Here is a 20,412-nt window from a genome sequence, read left to right as displayed (position 1 = left end):
CTGTTAAAAAGTGAACTACTTGTATGTACTTATTATATTTATCTAGTAAAACTTAACTATTGTATAAATTATGTAATGCTTATCTGTACTTAATATGATTTTAAATGCATCCACAAGTTTTAATTTTAATTAGGCCTTGTTGACCTTAACAACTTACGAGTATACTAATACTATACCTTGTAATATATAACTATCATACAATTGTGTAGTCTAGGTGTATTTAATTTGGTGTTATGTATTTTTTAAATGTTAACTATTGATTGTCACACATCATGTAGTACTCTCTGTACACAAAATGATTCAGTGGATCAATAAAGAATGAATGAATGAATGAAGTAGAACAGTCAGCTGCAAAACGCCAACATATCCAGCAACTCCATACACACTATGACCATGAGGGCTGCCAAACACGATTGCCCCTTTTTGTCACACCGTCACATTCTTACATTTACGCATATATAAATATAATGTTCGCTTGAAACATAAATGTCTCATTGATCGCCACTTTTATGCTCACCTAGAAGTAGTATATGTGTGATTGAGTATGTGATTTGATCACTGCACCATCTATAAAGGCATAGTGATTCATCCCTGCCTATATACTGGGGTGACCAGTTTTTTTGCCTGGTGTGCTTATTGCGCCAGCCAGTTCTCAGTGAGATGTTGCAGTCTGTGAAACTCTTGCACTCACTACAGTGCAGGATGAAAGTAGCAGGAAGAGGGACAGACCTAGGTGACACTCTCCTATGCCACTTTGAAAACAGTTGGGCATGGTATGACTATGGGCTAGACCACATGCAAATATCTGTCTGTACAGGTGCCTGGGCATACAGCAAATCACTGCAGATCTCATGCGTCCACATGACACATTTTTAATCTACTGCTTGCCTGCCACCTATAGGTCTAGGAACGAGGTCTTTAGCGGCAAGCGGCTACTGTCTCACAAAGGTTGTTTCAGCTCTGTTTTTGTGAGGCAAGAAATTATGCTGTGGTCTGTATTCATAACTATCCTTAAAAATCATTAACAGAGCCAGAGGTGGAAAGAATGATGTAAATAATAAAGACAGCAGCCCTTAAGTGACAGCAGTTTTCAGATATTAATTCACTTCACAAGTTACAACGTCAAGCTGATGACTTGGTAAAATTATTTGTGAATGAAGATGAAGAAAAATACAAGGTGAGTCATGTAAGGCAAAGTACCCATTTTATTTCTTGAATGGTTCCAGATATTGATACGAGGTTTTCCACAATTGATAGTATGCGGAGGTGCACATAATGTTTTGTATGAATATTGCCCCAAACTCCAGAATCAACCAAGGTATTGAACCAAGTATTTTTATTTCAATGGAACCGTTTACTTTTCATAACTACCTACATTCAATAGCTCTTGGAAAGACATTGATATAACTGTTGATAATATTGACATCGAAATCTTTTGCAAAAGAATCCAAGAAATGCACTAAAATTGAAAAGCAGTGTGACCAGAATCAGCTATCGTGGTGGAAGCACCGCCAAGCAGAGCTCTCAAGCCAGCCTCTGTTATATGCACCAAGACAGACCTACACTACTAACATCAAACCTCATGTCCTATTTCCTGTATGGCACAGCTACAGTGTCAGCTATGATTTTTGTACGTAGTACTATAGTATATAGTAGTAGATAGATTTTGGCCCTTCAGCTGAGGTTTAGGAAAACTATTTCAAAAGTTTGTACATTTCAGTATTTTATGGAAACAACTACAGTTTTGTCAGACAGTTTTCCATTTAAATCCTCCCCGTTGCAGCATATTTATCAAAACCAAAACAGAAACATTGGTCGTTCATCTTTCATAGTAATAAACATCCCTATTCATGGAAAAAATTACAATATAAGCTTTCTTAGATTTGAAAAAAACTGCAATACCTAACTTGTCTTTGTCTAGAGATGCCTGAATGTTTCTTAAAGCTAAAACAATGTGTTTATAGGTACTACTATAAATTTTAATTAGACGGAATATACTTTAAATAAACTACCAGTAAACATTTTATTCAGGTTGATTGATGAATTGTCATCAATTGCACTGGCCCTGCCTGGTGCAGGGTGGGGCAGCTATGAGCCAGGATGGTGTGAGCAACTGGTGGAGGTGAGGTGGGAGCCCAGGTGGCTCCAGAGAAAGGGAGATGCAAAAGTAAAAAGGTTTTTTATTGACACATCTGCACGGGTCGATACATTGGTCCAGTGGCTGGCTGGTCACTGAATCCTAATGGGCTAGCTGCGCACACACCTTGCATTGCTGACACTGTACTGCAGCATGCTGGTGGCCTCATCACATAGGCTGGCTTTGCAAACCTCACACCAGCATTGTGCAAACTGAATGCTGCTTTGTCCATTACACCCCTGGCGCTGTCTGGTGGTGTCACTGCACAAGATTCCCATCCGACAGCAACAAATTGTGGCTGGTGTGCGTGGAAAGTGATCCACTGCCCCCTGGGCAGGAGTCAACCGTTTTACTGGAGGTGACATAATGTGCCCACCTGTGCCATGGCACTAAGTCTGAAGAGGGACTTAGTGTACAGAGCTGTTGCCCTGCCTTGACACTGAATCAGTGACCTCTGCTGGCAGGTCTGTGTTGTGACCTTATCCAGCACAGCCCCATTGTCCTGGTCAGCTGCAAGACTCAGAATAATTCTATTACAAAAATGACCAGTACTTACAGTTGGCAGCATTGCTCTTGTAGTGCATATGCACCACTACCAATCAAGTATCTTCAAACGATACTGCCATTGCCATTGTGGAAACCTGCCTTGCACCTTGCAGCACTAGTCAGTGCAGAACCACTAAGCTTGCTGTTTCAGCAAGTTAACTTGCCTCACAATATTGCACTGGCCTTGTCGAATTGTTACAGTGACATCATCTTGTGCTTGCTCACAATCAATGCTGCTGCTATGTACTGCTCGGGCTCACACTAATATGCCAATCTATTGTCATTACACTATGTTACTGTCTTCTATGAGCAAGACCAGATCCCTGGGTCAACCTTAAACCTTAAAATTGGTTTCCTATCAAGTTGCATTTTCGTACAGAATGCAAAGAAATTTTATAACTAAACAACTGCAACTTGTTCACATGGTTTAGTAAAGGCATCCAATCTTACTTGTTATGCTGCTTATTGCTGCTTTATCTATGAATCCACTTCTTACATCTGTTTTATGCTTCTGGAATTTCAACCTTCATGGCTTGTCCTGTTACTTCCTTCCCTCTTGACCTTAAATTTGTATCCATTATGCGTTCACACTCTGAGGTTTCACTCTCAATGTCTCTTATGCTCTAGGGAACCAATCTATTGGAATCTGGACTATTAGCGGCTTATGCTGATATTTGGCTCTCCACCTCAAAAGAATAAAAGGTATTCACAGCAGAGTTAGATCCACTGTGGCACTTGTTATTGTGATACTCACCATCGCTGTTACATCATTGTCCTTCTTTGAAATGCACCCTTCCTGTACAGCAATGAACGATCCAGAGAATACATTATGTCAGGATCTATAGTTTTATTTAGAAATGCTGGCAAGAATTCCAAAGGTACACCTGGCAAATGCAACTGTGGTTGTCAGGTGTTCATTTGCGTGATCCCCATAATTGTGGCTGTTAGATGGAAGATTGGCTCCATTATGTTGTATGTAGTCTCAATGATCAATAACCACTTCTCATCAGTTCAGTCTGTCTGGCCTCAACTGATCACAGCCACCATCTGCATGGCTTGGATCATCTCTCTCCCTTGTCGTGTTACTGCCAAGTGTTCAACATGATAAACAGGCTTCATTGGCAGGCCCTGTATATGGAAACTGGTATATCAGAAAGCACCTATCACATGGGCTTCTGCTGCTGTGCTCACTGTGCTGAAAAGTGGAAGAAAAACACTGCATTCTGATGAAAGACACAGCTGATTTCCACAGTAGAACTTGATGGCAATATTATACAAGAGGAAGTAGATAAGGATGTGACAGGAGATATGACACTGTGAGAAGACTTCACAAAGTACTGAAAGACCTAATTTGAAACAAGGCCCCTGGATTGGACAGCATGGACAGCATTCCCTCAGAACCATTGATATTCTTGGGAGACCCAGCCATGACAAGATCTACACTGATGGAAAAGAATCACAACACCAAAAATTAATTACTGTAGGATGATAAAATTTCAGGAGTACATTTGTTTAGGTAACATATTTAAGTGATTAACATTGCAATATCACAGGTTAATGGATTAATGAGATAAGCTATTGCAAATGTGAAATGCTGGTGCATTTTTAACCAGTGTAACCACCAGAATGTTGAATGCAGTCATGCAGGTATGCATACATTGTCTTGTACAGATGCCGAATGTCAGTGTGTGGGATGGAGTTCCATGCCTGTTGCATTTTGTCAGTCAATACAGGGCGGTTAATGCTGCTTGTGGATGGCACTTGAGTTGTCATCCAATTATGTCCTGTATGTGTTCAACTGCAGACAGATCTAGTGATCGATCAGGCCAAGGTGTCATGTCGACACTCTGTAGGGCATGTTGGGTTACATCAGCGGTATGTGAGTGAGAATTATCCAGTTGGAAAATAGCCCCAGAAATGCTGTTCATGAATGGCATCACAACAGATCAAATCACCAGATTGATGTACTGTTTTGCAGTTAAGGTGCATGGGATAGCCACAAGAGTACTCCTGCTGTCATTCAAAATTGCAGCCCAGGTCATAACATATGCCCAGGTGTACGTCCAGTGCACCTAGCAAGCAGACAGATTGATTGCAGACCCTCAAGTGGCCTCCTCCTAACCAACACATGGCTATAACTGGCACCGAGGTAGATCCAGCTTTCATGAGAAAAAACAACAGATCTCCACTCTGCCCTCCAACGAGCTCTCACCTGACACTGCTGGAGTCAAAAATCGCTGTAGTTTGGGGTCAATGGAATGCATGCTACAGGGTATCTGGTTTGGACATGTCCTTCAACTGACTGATTTGCAGCAGCTCATTGTGTCACTATCATGCCAAGTGCTGCTCAGATTACTGCTGCAGATGCAGTATGATGCACTAACTAGAGCTGTACACTGAACACCATGGTGTTGCCTCTAGTTAGAACATTGCATCGTAATTTGGAATAACACAGGCTCTGCAATATCGTGTTTATCTGCTGATACTGGGCAAGCGACTTTCAAGTAAAATTTCTCCCCTGTACCAGAATGTACAAATGGATGTATGAGTTCAGGTTGTAGATACATAGTTGACAACATATGGAAGTTTGGGTCTGGCCACGAGTTGTGCTGAGATAGCCAAATGACAAGCAGATCACTTGCAATAAGTGGGAAATCTGCCCAGAATGTACAAATGGATGTATGAGTTCTGGTTGTAGATACATAGTTGTCAACATACGGAAGTTTGGGTCTGGCCATGAGTTGTGTTCAGATAGCCAAATGACAAGCTAATCGCTAGCAATAAGTGGGAAATCTGCCAGTCCGGCACAAATTTTCATTGTCATTATTCCATTATACAGCTGATGGTTGTCTACATTTGCAACTGCGAATACATTTCCTGTATTTCATAATAGCTGTAGTCCCCACAGTGACAGAGCATTGCATCATAATTCAGAATAACACAGACACCGCAATATCATTCAAACAAAACCAGTTTCTCCTTGTCTAAAATATTCTCAGTATTCTTGCCATGTCAGTTCTAGATAAAATCTCAAGCTTTCGACGATTACCTACATCGTCATCATCAGGAGCTGACTGTCTCCACTGCTGCTATGGTAGCCTCTATATAGCCCGAAGACGGCTTCTGATTGGTTGGCTTATGATTGGTCGGCGATTACGTGCTGCTGTCTCAGACGGTGACACTGTGAGCGCTGGTGCCGCCACCACTTCCATTTGAACATAAACCTTGGAAGGAACGTCTCTGCTGCTTCTCTGCATCAAGTGCTCGTTTCTACACACAGCTCAGATGGTATCCGCTATCGTGGTTAAGTTCTTTTGGCTCATTCTTATTTCAACAGTTTCTCCTTGACAACTTCTACTCTGTACAAGAATTTCTATTACTGTAATTTGTAAAAGGTGGTGGGTAGGAATTACTAACTCACATTTGTAGATATTTTTAAAAAAGCTTTATAAACATTTAGAATGTAGCCACATTTAAAAATTAAGTTTTGATGTGTGTGTAAAATGTCTCATTTCACATAATTACAGTTTTCATGCAAATCACCCATGGAGCATGAAACTAACTGATAAACTAACCAAGAAACTGCTTTTTGTTTGTAACAAGACAAAAATCTGGGATAAAATTTGCTTATCTCCTGAAGCAACTCAAATTTTTGTTTTGTCATATTTATTCTCACTAAAAGACTCACTTAAGAAACCAAAAGTGGCAGAAAATCACATTAAAAACTCATATTTCACAGCCATAAATAAGACACACTGATTGTTTCAAACTGATCTGAATCTTATCTGTTTTTAAAATCCCCTGTAGTTTACCAGAAACACTCCATGCCATTTTTACTCTTCTGGTTATTTCTTTTGCTCTCTACCTAGTTAGTGTCTTCAAGTGCCTAAATTTTAAAATTCATAAACTGAAGCTATTACTTCATTGTTAATATGTACAATTTTTCTACTGGTGTACTGATTATACATCTCTTTAGTCTAACAACGATCCATTTTTTGGCCTAAATGCTAATCTGTTCTATTAAGTTTTTCTATTTGTTGTAGAAGTTTATCTGCACTATAAACAATCAGTATAGTTCCATGATAAAAACAAAAGTAGTGAATATCATCATCATCATCATCTTGGACAGTTTCCAGCCACTGGCTGAGTCTGTCGGGAACACAAGCCTCTCCATCCTTCAAGAAAAAGTCTAAAGTAAGCTGCAGCATTAATGTACTTCACTATGCCAACACAGGTAGAACCACTGCCCTGTTTCTCAATGGCTGTTAGTACGGATTATGTTGAAATTGAGTCAAAACTTTAGTCAAAAATCTATGAAAAGTCATAATTCAAACTCACTGCAACATTTTATAATTTCATGTACAACTTGCAAATGTGTTGTGCCACACCCAGTTCGAAAACCATCATGTTCCTTAGCTTTTTTCCATGTGTACTGCCAATTTTCTTTCTTGTAAAGTAGAAGAGTTAAGCAGTGTTTGAATTTTGGGGATATTATCTTCTTCCACAGATCATTTGCAAATAATGTCACAAGTACCTTTAGTACTATTTGGTCTCTGGTTTCAGTATGTCTATTGAAACAGTATCATTCAAACCACTTTGCACTGAATGGCTGTTGGTAGGGCTTCTTCAACATTTTGACAAAGTCCTACACGCACACACATTGACAACACATTGTGATCTTTCCTATCCCATACCCCTTGCAACTTTTCCCCAATACTATGTTCAAATTATCTGCTTGAAACACATCACACCACACTAGTCAGGATGTTAGATAGTATGAGTTGCTTTTAGCACTGGGAATAACATACAGACCATTTGAAAGTTGTAAAACAATGGAAAGAACCAATGGATCACTTTTCTCAGAATTATAGATTTTGAGAAGGTAACTGGATCTTTTTTTTTAATTTAATTTAATTTAATTTATTTTTTTTAATTTTTTTTTTTTTAAATTTTATTTTAATACTCACGTGAAAGATCTGAATCACTCCCGGCATTATTTTCATTAACCAAAAGTGTAAAAAATTATTGTTGCATGTACTGCCTAATCAGTTATGTTTTGTGAAATTTCCATTAAGTGTAAGATAAATGGGCTCTCTTTTCATCAATAAAATTTGAAAAAAATGTTGTCTCATTTACTGTCTAATCAGTAATGTTTCGTGAAATTCCCATAAAGTGTGAGATAAATGGATACCAGAAGTGGATGATATTGAACTTGAACATTAATATAGCACCCTGTATGTAGTTTTATTTCAACAGCTTATCATTATTTAATGTTTTGGATGACCAATGAATAAATCAAGACCACAATCTATCTCAGACTTTCATGCAATGCTTATAACACCCCTCTAACAGGATATATATATCACAAAAGGAACTAAGATAAAAGAATTACACACATCTTCCTGCAGAGATAGCATCCATCCTGTTGGAGTTGACAGTGTGTGAAATGTTGTACACTAGAAAGACAGCACTAGATTTGACTGTACCAAGTACTCATATGTCTTAATTTTTTGTACCATTGTCCACATTCAGAGTTATAAATGTAAGGAAAACATTGACACATTACTTACTAAGTAGAGTGATCAAGTTATGTAATTTTAACATAATGATTACAGGTTAGCTTCAAGTGTTACTGTTGAATCACAGATTTATTTTATTTGGCTTGCTCCTTCCACTGCAGTAGAGAGCACCAAGTATCGAGTGAAACTTAGCATTTGTAGCTGTGTTGCTCCAAAGCTAAACATGAAGCAGCTTGGAATTTATGAAAAACTTCATTGTATCTCATGTTACATGAATTCTGAGAACATCTATTATGAATTAATAAGAATTCATTTAGTAAATATGGAAAACAATGAATAAAAACTATAGGCAGGTATTAATTTTCTGCATAATGTCTGACTCAGTGGTCACTGGTGAAACAGGAGAAGACTGCGGGACAAAGTGTGGAAACTGGTGTGCAAAAGAAATTGCAGGATGTATTGTGCAGTCTGCAATTGGACTTATAGGGCTAGCATGTATGGGGCTCATGTCATGTATTGGTAAGTGTTGTGGTTGTTCTAAATAAGAGCAGTGAATGATACATACACTCATTTAAAGATTAACTGTAAAAGATTGCACATCAAGATCCTTGTTTCAGTTATGTGCAATTGTGTTGTTTCTTTCTGCTAATGCTAGGGTTTTATTAATCCAGTCAATTATGTTGAAAAGTAGCTGTGTTACCAGAATATCTTCCTGTGTAATCTATGTGGCTACAAAAATATAAATTGTACAAATTCTTTTGAAATTTAGTAGCATGTAGAGGAATATGAAATTTAACGAAAGATGTTTTTTGATTACTGTTAAACAGAAAGCTGTAACAGTTTGTTGATACAGTAAAAGAAAAAAAAACTTTATAATAGACCATCATTATTACAACATATATGTGAAACCATCATTATTACAACATATATGTGAAAGCAGTTTCAATCATAGCCTGAGAGCACCAGTAAATCAAGAAGTTGTTCGTACAACAGTAAACATTATTTTGCAAGTAAAAGAAAAGTGGCTAGACATCACATTGACACACAATATTTTCCTTTCTTCTAACTGCTCTGTCATAATGAATTTGGGCTGAAGCTCACAGCTGTTTATATGGTCCATAAAATTACTTTCTGAATCTTTGTTAGAAAAATGTCACAATTTTTACTAATTTGGTACGAGACTCTAATTCATTGTTTAAAATATGAAATCTTCTAAAATACATTTTTATCAAGTATGCAGTAGTGACACTTGTATTTATAATTTAAATTTAAATATATGTATGTACATGAGACTGAGTTTCATACTCAAAATGCAAGAGACAGTAACTGTTCAGTTGATTTGTAAATTTATTTCAGGATTATCAACATAGGAACTTCATATTAAAACTTCATATTAACTAAAGCATACAGACAATGTTCATCACAGAAGTTATAATTACACTTAATACTTCAAACTGTTTCCTTCTTCTCACACATTTTTATGTGGCAGTCTTTTTTGTGACCAAAACTTACTTTAAGACATTATTTTTCATTTCAGTTTCTTTTGAATTAAGTGTGTTCTTTCACTAATTAATATTTCCATACATTTCGAAGGGGCAATGTCTTCTCAACAAGCCATGAATAAGTATCAAAGTCATTTTGATATAACAGTTGAGCACCCACAGTTTTCCGAACTCTATCATGATAGCTGTTCAGCCATTTAACCTGTAAAGAGAAAAATAAAAAAAAAAAAAGAAATAGAAAAATTTACTGAGAAGAAAGTACAGAGTTAACAATGTGCCTGGTTAAATAAGACATAAATTTTTATTATCTTGCATAAAGCTCTGTAAACAATAAAGTTAGAAAATGTTAAATAATTGGTTTAGGATGATACAGCTGAGAACAGAGGAAACATGAACATAGGAGACATTAAGAAATGAAATTTTTTTTTAAATACATCTATCTTTTTCTAAAAGCAGAAATTACAAAAACTGCGCATAAAACTGTGAATTGAACTAAAATTACATATATTATGCATCCAAATGTAAGCTGTAACTTCTCAAACAACAGATGTTCAGAATCAACAAATTACAGTGTTTTCTGTCTGAGTGTGAAAAAGTTAGACAGTTGTTTACATCAAAATTGACTTGTAGAAAATACCATTGGAATCTTAAATAAATATGAAAATTTCATTGTACCTAACAGCTTTTATGATATTTTTTAAAAATTTTATTTATTATTCATCCATCTTTAGTGGCTATGGTGGTCTAGCAGGTAGAATGCTACACTCCAGCTATGGAAGCCCCTGGGTCTGTCCCAGGTAGGGGTGCAGATTTGTCCTCATTCCAGTCCCTTCAGGATGGCTCCAGGTCCACTCATATTGCTATCAAATGAGTACCAGGGATTTCTTCTGGGAGTAAAAGACAGCTGAGTTCATAGGCGCACTACAAACCCCCTGCTAGTTCTATGATGAGTAAAGGTTGTACTACTACTCTTATCTACAGTCATGCCAATAGCTCAGTCAGGGGCTGTGCACCACAGACTTCACCTTCTTACCTCATCCATTCACCTTTCAACATTTGCATGTAATTGAGGTAATGATGAATTTAAAATAGTTTTAATTTGGTATGCTCAATGTGATAGAAAACATGGTTTTATACCTAAAATCATAATATCAAATGGCATGCAGTAAGCCATAGGAAACAAATGTTAAAATAAATAACCACTCATCTTGCAGAGTCCTTTTTAAGAATGTTCTTACATTCATTTCCTAGTACATTTACTCCTTAACAGTTCTTTTTGCTGATAATAAAAATGAATTTCATCCGAACTGTTATTTGCACAATTAATTTAAAAATAAAGGATCATTATCAACTCCAAAGAAACTTTAAAGGAAGACACCATTAGTCACAGCTTCTGTGAATTATCTGATTACCTGGATTCAGGGATTGAAACTTCCTGTTAACCACATAGCAAATAGCAGAGTTGATAGTGAAGCTGCATGACAAGTAGTATTGTACTTACTTACTTAGTTACTTACTTCATATATCCCACTTTGAAGAAGCTTTTCCTAAAAAGTTTGTTAGGAACAATATTTCCTCGTCCTTAAAGAAGCCATGGATCACAAAGGGTATTCGAGTGTCATGTAAATATAAGAGAGAACTTTATGTTGCAACCAGAGGGTCAAGGGACAGAGAATTAATCAGCCATTATAACATGTATTGTAAAATCCTAAAGAAAGTTATTCAGACATCAAAAGCACTGTATTATGTAAAAGAAATTGATAACTCCAATAATAAAATGAAGACTGTCTGGCAAATAGTTAACAAGGAGACAGGGAACAATAAAAAAAGAGCTGTAGAAAACTTCATAATCAAACATGAAGGGAATCTTGTGCAAAATCCTGAGATCATAGCTGAAATCTTTAATAAACACTTCCTGTCAGTGTCTGAGCAAATAGGCTGCAAGGGTTCTGTGAATGATGCCCTGACCTTTTTGCGAAATGCTTTCCCTAACAAAATCATCCAAATGCATATTAGACCCGTTACAGTATCAGAAATTGAAAGAACAATTGCCTCCATGAAAACCAAGAACTCCTGTGGAGTAGACAATATTTCTAGCAAATTGTTAAAGCAGTGTTGTACTTCTGTAAGCAATATACTGTGTCATATTTTCAATGCCTCTTTGCAGCAAGGAATTGTTCCTGATAGACTAAAGTATGCTATCGTGAAGCCTCTCTTTAAGAAAGGGGAGAAAACTGATGTTAAAAATTTCAGACCAATATCTCTCCTGACTGTGTTTTCAAAGGTACTAGAAAAGCTCATGTATTCTAGAATTTTAGAACACCTACATAAATTCAATATTCTCAGCAAACATCAGTTTAGTTTCCGGAAAGGTCTGTCAACTGAACAAGCAATATATGCTTTTATAGATAAGGTTTTGGAATCTCTAAATGAGAAAATGGTGACAACAAGGTTATTTTGTGATTTATGTAAAGCCTTTGACACTGTGAACCACCAAATACTGTTACTGAAGGCAGACCATCTAGGAATAAGTGGTGTAGCAAATAACTGGCTTCAGTCATACCTGACAGAGAGGAAACAGAAAGTAGTCTTAGATAAGTCAGACAATTTGTGTGGTGGAATGATTTCATCGGAATGGAGAGACATAAATTGTGGAGTTCCACAGGGTTCTATTCTTGGTCCTTTACTGTTCCTGTTATTTATAAATGATTTACCTTATTCTTCAATGATTCAGTGCAATTTTACCATCTTTGCAGATGATACTAACATAATGGTTAATGGTCTTAAATGTGAAAATGTTCAAGAGTCTGTTAATACTATTCTTATAGATTTAATGAAATGGTTTACTGCAAATGGTCTTTCACTTAACCTGAGTAAGACTAATTATATTCAGTTCACCCCAACTGCCAAAACTGAGGAAGAAATGACTGTTAAATATGCCACACAGGTCATAGAAAGAGTGGAAGTAACAAAGTTTCTAGGCGTGAAGATTGACTGTAGAGTAAACTGGTCCCATCACATTTTAGATCTTTACAAGAGACTCAGCTCTTCAGTTTTTGCAATGCGAATCATCTCTGTCAGTGCAAACTTAAGCATTAAAAAAGCTGCATACTATGGTTACTTCCATTCTTTGATGGCATATGGAATTATTTTCTGGGGAAATCAACCTCTTGCAAAGAAAATATTCATTGCTCAGAAGCGTGTTGTAAGAGTGATGTCTGGTGTAGATCCTAGATGCAGCTGCAGAAGCCTATTCCGGAATCTGGGAATTCTTACAACTACTTCTCAATATATATACTCACTTATGTGTTTCATAAGTAAAAACACTGATTTATACAAATGTAACAGTGAATACCATCAGTATAACACAAGGAGGAAACATGATTTCCACACTGAAGGTAAAAATTTGAAGATTGTGCAGAAGGGTGTACAGTCCTCTGGTATAAAGATATTTAATGCTCTTGCTCCAGAAATCAAATGTGAAATTGCCAACAAATCTACATTTAAAGAGCTTCTGAGGCAATTTCTTTTAGCCATGTCATTTTACAGTTTGGAAGAGTTTATGAAACACAGTGAGAAACGGCCTTAAAATAAGATGTATTATCATATAAATTGAACATTAAGCTGAACATTCTTGTCACATATGTAACTCTTTTAGTGTTAACTGCTTATATTTAACAGTCTGGGTTGTATGACCTTTTCAGGTTTAATTTACTTTGTTTTATACCTGTAATCTGTAGGTCTAAGGATTCTCATTCCATTATATTGTGTTATGGATCATTGTAGTGGTTAAGTAACTTTATATTCTTTACCTGTAAACATAGTGTACAAGTACTTGTCATTGACAATGTAAAAATTGACACACACTACATCCATGTGAAATTGTCACAGTTGGATCCATGGTGTAAGAAATAAATAAATAAATAAATAAATAAATATTCATGATAAATGTTATAATGTGGGATGCATCAACTGAACAACTCTGTCATATACCAGCTCTGCTGCAATCACTGCACGGACTTTTAGTACTTCAGTACAACAACCAACAAGCAGTCCATGAGAATGAATGGTCACCACCAAACTGTGGCTAAGAACAAAATAGATCACCCATTCACACAACATACAGCTGAACGCAACATTCTTGATTTCAATTTCATGACTTGGGTTATCTAGATTCTCCCCTCCACCACTAGCTTTTCTGAAATGCTCAAATGGGACATGCAGATGCAACACATCCTTCACTCCTGGAACCATCCTGGCCTCAATATCTGTTAATCAACTGTCCCCACACTCTTAAACAAACAGCTTGCTCTTCCTCTGTCCTGTCACCCACTCCCAATTCACCTCTCCTCATCACCTTCATTGTTCACTGCTCCTCAGTGTCTCCAATACTCATGCATTACATGGATAGCCCAGGCACCTGCCACATCTCTCTCTTGCATTCCTAGCCAGCAAATCAACTGCCTCCCTACAGGCTACCCAACCCAACCCTCTTCCTGCCTCACTCTTCTTTTCCCCTCTATCCGCTCTTTCCAACACAACATCTGCCCGCCTTAGTCCACCTGCCAAACTGCACTCCTTGCATTGTGCATCCAGCTGGCACTATGTAGAAGTATAGTGGACAAGAACTTGTGTGTGTGTGTGTGTGTGTGTGTGTGTGTGTGTGTGTGTGTGTGTGTGCGCACATGTGCATGCAAGTGTGTGCATTTGTACTCCAGCTCAAGAAAAGATTTATCCTCAAAGCTAGCAAATTTTTTGTAACTTTTGTGTGTGCCTGTCAATGACTCGACACTTGTCCTTTACAGTGAGTGGTGACCTTTACTCCCAAAGTATCTTCAATCAGGTGAACAAACGTAGAAGAGAGGAGAGACAGAGAGAGAGAGAAAGAGAAAGAGTGGTGAGGGGGGGGGGGGGTGAAGGGGGGGGGGCAGTGCTCTGTTGTAACAAATGTTGGTACCTGTTTTCTATGAAAAATACCAGTTTAAACATGTAAATATTCAGCTACCAATCGAGAGATTACAGCAGCTCTTTAACATAACTAGGAAGCAGCAGCTATTTTCAAACTAGTGGCTTTCCTTCTAATATGCTAGATTACACTTAGCTGCATAAGCAAAAAACTGTGTTCAGCAGTATGATGACAGATCACAGACTCTAAATCTGTAGATTGTAGACTGTTTAGTGCTATTCATACTTGTGACACCTAAATGTAACCAAGTAATTTATGCAGAAAGCTGTTGTTCTGAAAAAAAAGTTGGTGCCTCCTCAGTTTCACAATGAAGCTGCTGTTTACTTGCTATTATCAGCTTAACATTTGCTTGATCACAATGGTATCAAAAAAAGGATGACATAAAGACCCATTAATATCTGACTATATAACTGCAGAACAATCACTGGACTAACCCACATCTATTAAATATCTGGGAATACGCAATTTAAAATGGAACTACCACATAAAATTAATCACAGGTAAGGCAGATGCCACACTGAGATTTATTTGAAGGATCCTCTGGAAGTGTAGTCCACTGACAAAATGGTTAGTGTAGAAAACCCTGTTTTGATCAATGCTTGAATACTGCTCGGCAACAGGGATATATGCCAAGTAAGACTGATAGAAAATATAGAGAAAATCCAAGTAAGAGCAGTGTGTTACATCACAGGTTCACTTAAAAAATGTGAAAGTATCACAAAAATTATCACCAACTCCAGTGGCAGATGTGCACAATTGATAACAAGAGCACATGTTCCTAGAAGGATCAACTGATATACTACCCCTCCTACATATATCCCATGAAAAGACTACAAAAAAACATTAGTAGCATTTGAGTTCACACAGACACTTACCAATGCTTCTTCATTCTGCTGAGCTTTTGAGAATGTAACAGGAAAGGGGTGAAGTGACACTGGTATACTAAGCACCCTCTGCCACACACCATAAGGTGGCTTGTAAGATATTTACTTTGAAGGAGAAATAACTTGTTGTTTACACCACAGAATGATGTATATTTCAACATATTACTTCATCACTGCTGCCACTGGTACAAACTCCCATGAACATTTTGATGTGAAGATGATTATTTAACAAAAACTGGTCACCAAGTACAAATGAAAAGTGATTTTGGCTGTTTGAAGATAAGCTTTTTTTATTTGTGTGTTTTTAGGACTAAGGATTATTTGTAAGACACAGAATGCTGTTTATAGTAGTTTCGGAATTTTCTAGCTATTTTTCTGATTAATGATATATATATGCTTATGTACCTTGTTTCAGATGTCTTGAGCAAAGATAAGTAATGCAGGCATCAAAACCAAACTCAGTAAGCAACATCTGTGCACTGGAGAACCTCCTGAGTGCAAAATATAAGGTTCTGTCTTTCTCAACAGCCATTCATAAGTTTCATTGTCTCCCACCTGAACCAACTGTGCACCAATTATATTACGAACTTGAAAATTATAGTTGTTTAACCACATTATCTGTAAATATAAGAAGATGACAGTAAGCAGAATTGCATTTGTTTGCAAATACAACAAAGCTTTGTGCCATGGATAACCTGTCCTTGAATCTGTTAGAATACAATAGTGAACAATGGTTTTTCTGAAGGAGGACTGAAAAGCAGGTACTTAATTACAACTTAAGGTGGATTCACACCACACTGCTATTGTTGTTGTGTTGTTGTTGTTGTTGTTGTGGTCTTCAGTCCTGAGACTGGTTTGATGCAGCTCTCCATGCTACCCTATCCTGTGCAAGTTTCATCATCTCCCAGTACCTACTGCAACCTACATCCTTCTGAATCTGCTTAGTGTATTCATCTCTTGGTCTCCCTCCAATGCTAAATTTGTGATCCCTTGATGCCTCAGAACATGTCCTACCAACCGGTCCCTCCTTCTAGTCGAGTTGTGCCACAAACTCCTCCTCTCCCCAATTCTATTCAATACCTCCTCATTAGTTAAGTGATCTACCCATCTAATCTTCAACATTCTTCTGTAGCACCACATTTCCAAGGCTTCTATTCTCTTTTTGTCTAAACTATTTATCGTCCTTGTTTGACTTCCATACATGGCTACACTCCATACAAATACTTTCAGAAACGACTTCCTGACACTTAAATCAATACTCGATGTTAACAAATTTCTCTTCTTCAGAAACACTTTCCTTGCCATTGACAGTCTACATTTTATATCCTCTCTACTTCGACCATCATCAGTTATTTTGCTCCTCAAATAGCAAAACACCTTTACTACTTTATGTGTCTCATTTCCTAATCTAATTCCCTCAGCATCACCTGACTTAATTCGACTACATTCGATTATCCTAGTTTTGCTTTTGGTGATGTTCATCTTATATCCTCCTTTCAAGACACTGTCCATTCCGTTCAACTGCTCTTCCAAGTCCTTTGCTGTCTCTGACAGAATTACAATGTCATCGGCGAACCTCAAAGTTTTTATATCTTCTGCCTGGATTTTAATACCTACTCCAAATGTTTCTTTTGTTTCCTTTACTGCTTGCTCAATATACAGATTGAATAACATTTGGGATAGGCTACAGCCCCGTCTCACTCTCTTCCCAACCACTGCTTCCCTTTCGTGCCCCTCAACTCTTATAACTGCCATTTGGTTTCTGTACAAATTGTAAATAGCCTTTCGCTCCCTGTATTTTACCCTTGCCACCATCAGAATTTGAAAGAGAGTATTCCAGTCAACATTGTCAAAAGCTTTCTCTAAGTCTACAAATGCTAGAAACATAGGTTTGCCTTTCCTCAATCTTTCTTCTAAGATAAGTCATAAGGTCAGTATTGCCTCAGGTGTTCCAATATTTCTACGGAATCCAAACTGATCTTCCCCGAGGTCGGCTTTTACTAGTTTTTCCATTCGTGTGTAAATAATTCGTGTTAGTATATTGCAGCTGTGACTTATTAAACTGATAGTTCGGTAATTTTCACATCTGTCAACACCTACTTTCTTTGGGATTGGAATTATTATATTCTCCTTGAAGTCTGAGGGTATTTCACCTGTCTCATACATCTCGCTCACCAGATGGTAGAGTTTTGTCAGGGCTGGATCTCCCAAGGCCATCAGTAGTTCTAATGGAATGTTGTCTAGTCCCGGGGCATTGTTTCGGCTCAGGTCTTTCAGTGCTCTGTCAAAATTTTCACACAGTATTGTATCTCCCATTTCATCTTCATCTACATTCTCTTCCATTTCCATAATATTGTCCTCAAGTACATCGCCCTTGTATAGACCCTCTATATACTCCTTCCACCTTTCTACTTTCCCTTCTTTGGTTAGAACTGGTTTTGCATGTGAGCTCTTGATATTCATAAAAGTGGTTCTCTTTTCTCCAAAGGTCTCTTTAATTTTCCTGTAGGCAGTATCTATCTTACCCGTAGTGAGACAACTGTCTACATCCTTACATTTGTCCTCTAGCCATCCCTGATTAGCCATTTTGCACTTCCTGTTGGTCTCATTTTTGAGATGTTTGTATTCCTTTTTGCCTGCTTCATTTACTGCATTTTTATATTTTCTTCTTTCATCAATTAAATTCAATAATTCTTCTGTTACCCAAGGATTTCTACTAGCCCTCATCTTTTTACCTACTTGATCCTCTGCTGCCTTCACTACTTCATCCCTCAGAGCTACCCATTCTTCTTCTACTGTACTTCTTTCCCCAATTGCTGTGAATTGTTCCCTTATGCTCTCCCTGAAGCTCTGTACAACCTCTGGTTTAGTCAGTTTATCCAGGTCCCATCTCCTTAAGTTCCCACCTTTTTGCAGTTTCTTTAGTTGTAATCTACAGTTCATAACCAATAGATTGTGGTCAGAGTCCACATCTGCCCCTGGAAATGTCTTACAATTTAAAACCTGGCTCCTAATCTCTGTCTGACCATTATATAATCTATCTGAAACCTGTCAGTATCTCCAGGCTTCTTCCATGTATACAACCTTCTTTTATGATTCTTGAACCAAGTGTTAGCTATGATTAAGTTGTGGTCTGTGCAAAATTGTATCAGGCGGCTTCCTCTTTCATTTCTTACCCCCAATCCCTATTCAGCTATTCACCTACTATGTTTCCTTCTCTTCCTTTTCCTACTGTCGAGTTCCAGTCACCCATGACTATTAAATTTTCATCTCCCTTCACTACCTGAATAATTTCTTTTATCTCATCATACATTTCATCAATATCTTCATCATCTGCAGAGCTAGTTGGCATATAAACTTGTACTACTGGAGTAGGCGTGGGCTTCGTGTCTATCTTGGCCACAATAATGTGTTCACTATGCTGTTTGTAGTAGCTTACCCGCACTCCTATTTTTTTATTCATTATTAAAACTACTCCTACCCATATTTGATTTTGTATTTATAACCCTGTATTCACCTGACCAAAAGTCTTGTTCCTCCTGCCACCAAACTTCACTAATTCCCACTATATCTAACTTTATCCTATCCATTTCCCTTTTTAATTGTTCTAACCTACCTGCTTGATTAAGGGATCTTTGATCCACACTCCGATACGTAGAACACCAGTTTTCTTTATCCTGATAACGACGTCCTCTTGAGTCGTCCCCACCCGGAGATCCAAATGGGGGACTATTTTACCTCCAGAATATTTTACCCAAGAGGGGGCCATCATCATTTAACCATCCAGTAAAGCTGCATGCCCTTGGGAAAAATTACGGCTGTAGTTTCCCCTTGCTTTCAGCCATTTGCAGTACCAGCACAGCAAGGCCGTTTTGGTTATTGTTTCAGGGACAGATCAGTCAATCATCCAGACTCTTGCCCCTGCAACTACTGAAAAGGGTGCTGCCCCTCTTCAGGAACCACACGTTTGTCTGGCCTCTCAACAGAGACCCCTCCATTGTGGTTGCACCTACGGTACGGCCATCTGTATTGCTGAGGCATGCAAGCCTCCCCACCAACGGCAAGGTCCATGGTTTATGGGGTGGGGGGACACCACTATTAGTACCCATAAATTAACAAACTTGGTGGAGTGCCTTATTGGAAACAAATGTGGATGGCTTATCTTCAAACTGGACTGCAGATACCCAGTTTAACACAGTCTGCTAGGGCTCAGACCAAATGTGTCATTGGTGAGACGAACCCTGACACATTGCTAAATGACAATACTGAGTGACAGATTAAGGGCTTTGCAAAAAATGATGCACACACCATCTGGTCATCTTGTTCAAAAGTTGTGAGAACAGAAGCACTAAGGTCTGGGTTTAGTATGCTGGAGCACAACTCTGCAAAATTTAACACCATTTTTGCCTCTCTCCAAAATCTCAGGGTGTTAACACATGACTTCCACGAACATTGAGTGAGATGGTTCAGTAGTTAGCACAATGGACTTTCATTCAGTAGGATGGTGTTTCAAGCAAATGCCTGACTATTTTCATGCAGGTTTTCTGTGATGTTCCTAAATCACTCCAAGCAAATGCCCAAATGCCAGGATGTTTCATTTGAAAGATCATAGTCAATTGCCCTTCCCATCCTTGAAACATTCTGAGCTTGTGCTCTGTGTCTAATGACTTCATTGTCAACAAGACATTAAACTCTTATCTTCCATCTTTCTTCCTTCCAGGAACATCAGTATTCCGTCTCAGGTGAAAAAATATTGTGAGCAGTGAACTGAGGGAACTCTAGTAATAGTTTCAAGACTTGAAAGGAAGCTTGGTTCCTTTTGTGCAGGCATGTTGTAACTCAAAGTGTACCTAAATAG

General features: G+C 37.9%; 1 protein-coding gene across 1 annotated transcript in view; it reads right to left on the bottom strand.

Annotated features, from left to right (window-relative positions):
• Positions 1-9,781: 9,781 nt before the first annotated feature.
• Positions 9,782-20,412, bottom strand: part of LOC126161225 (xaa-Pro aminopeptidase ApepP-like) — a 290,593-nt gene continuing 279,962 nt past the window's right edge. Inside the window, exons 14-15 of the mRNA XM_049916968.1 lie at positions 15,960-16,172; positions 9,782-9,906 (exon numbers count right to left, since the gene is read on the bottom strand). Coding sequence (XP_049772925.1) covers positions 15,966-16,172 — 207 coding nt within the window. The 3' untranslated portion in view covers positions 9,782-9,906; positions 15,960-15,965. The remainder of the gene's footprint in view (positions 9,907-15,959; positions 16,173-20,412) is intronic.

Source organism: Schistocerca cancellata, chromosome 2, assembly GCF_023864275.1.
Source record: "Schistocerca cancellata isolate TAMUIC-IGC-003103 chromosome 2, iqSchCanc2.1, whole genome shotgun sequence".
NCBI lineage: Eukaryota > Metazoa > Arthropoda > Insecta > Orthoptera > Acrididae > Schistocerca > Schistocerca cancellata.
This window is presented reverse-complemented; position numbering and strand designations above follow the sequence as displayed.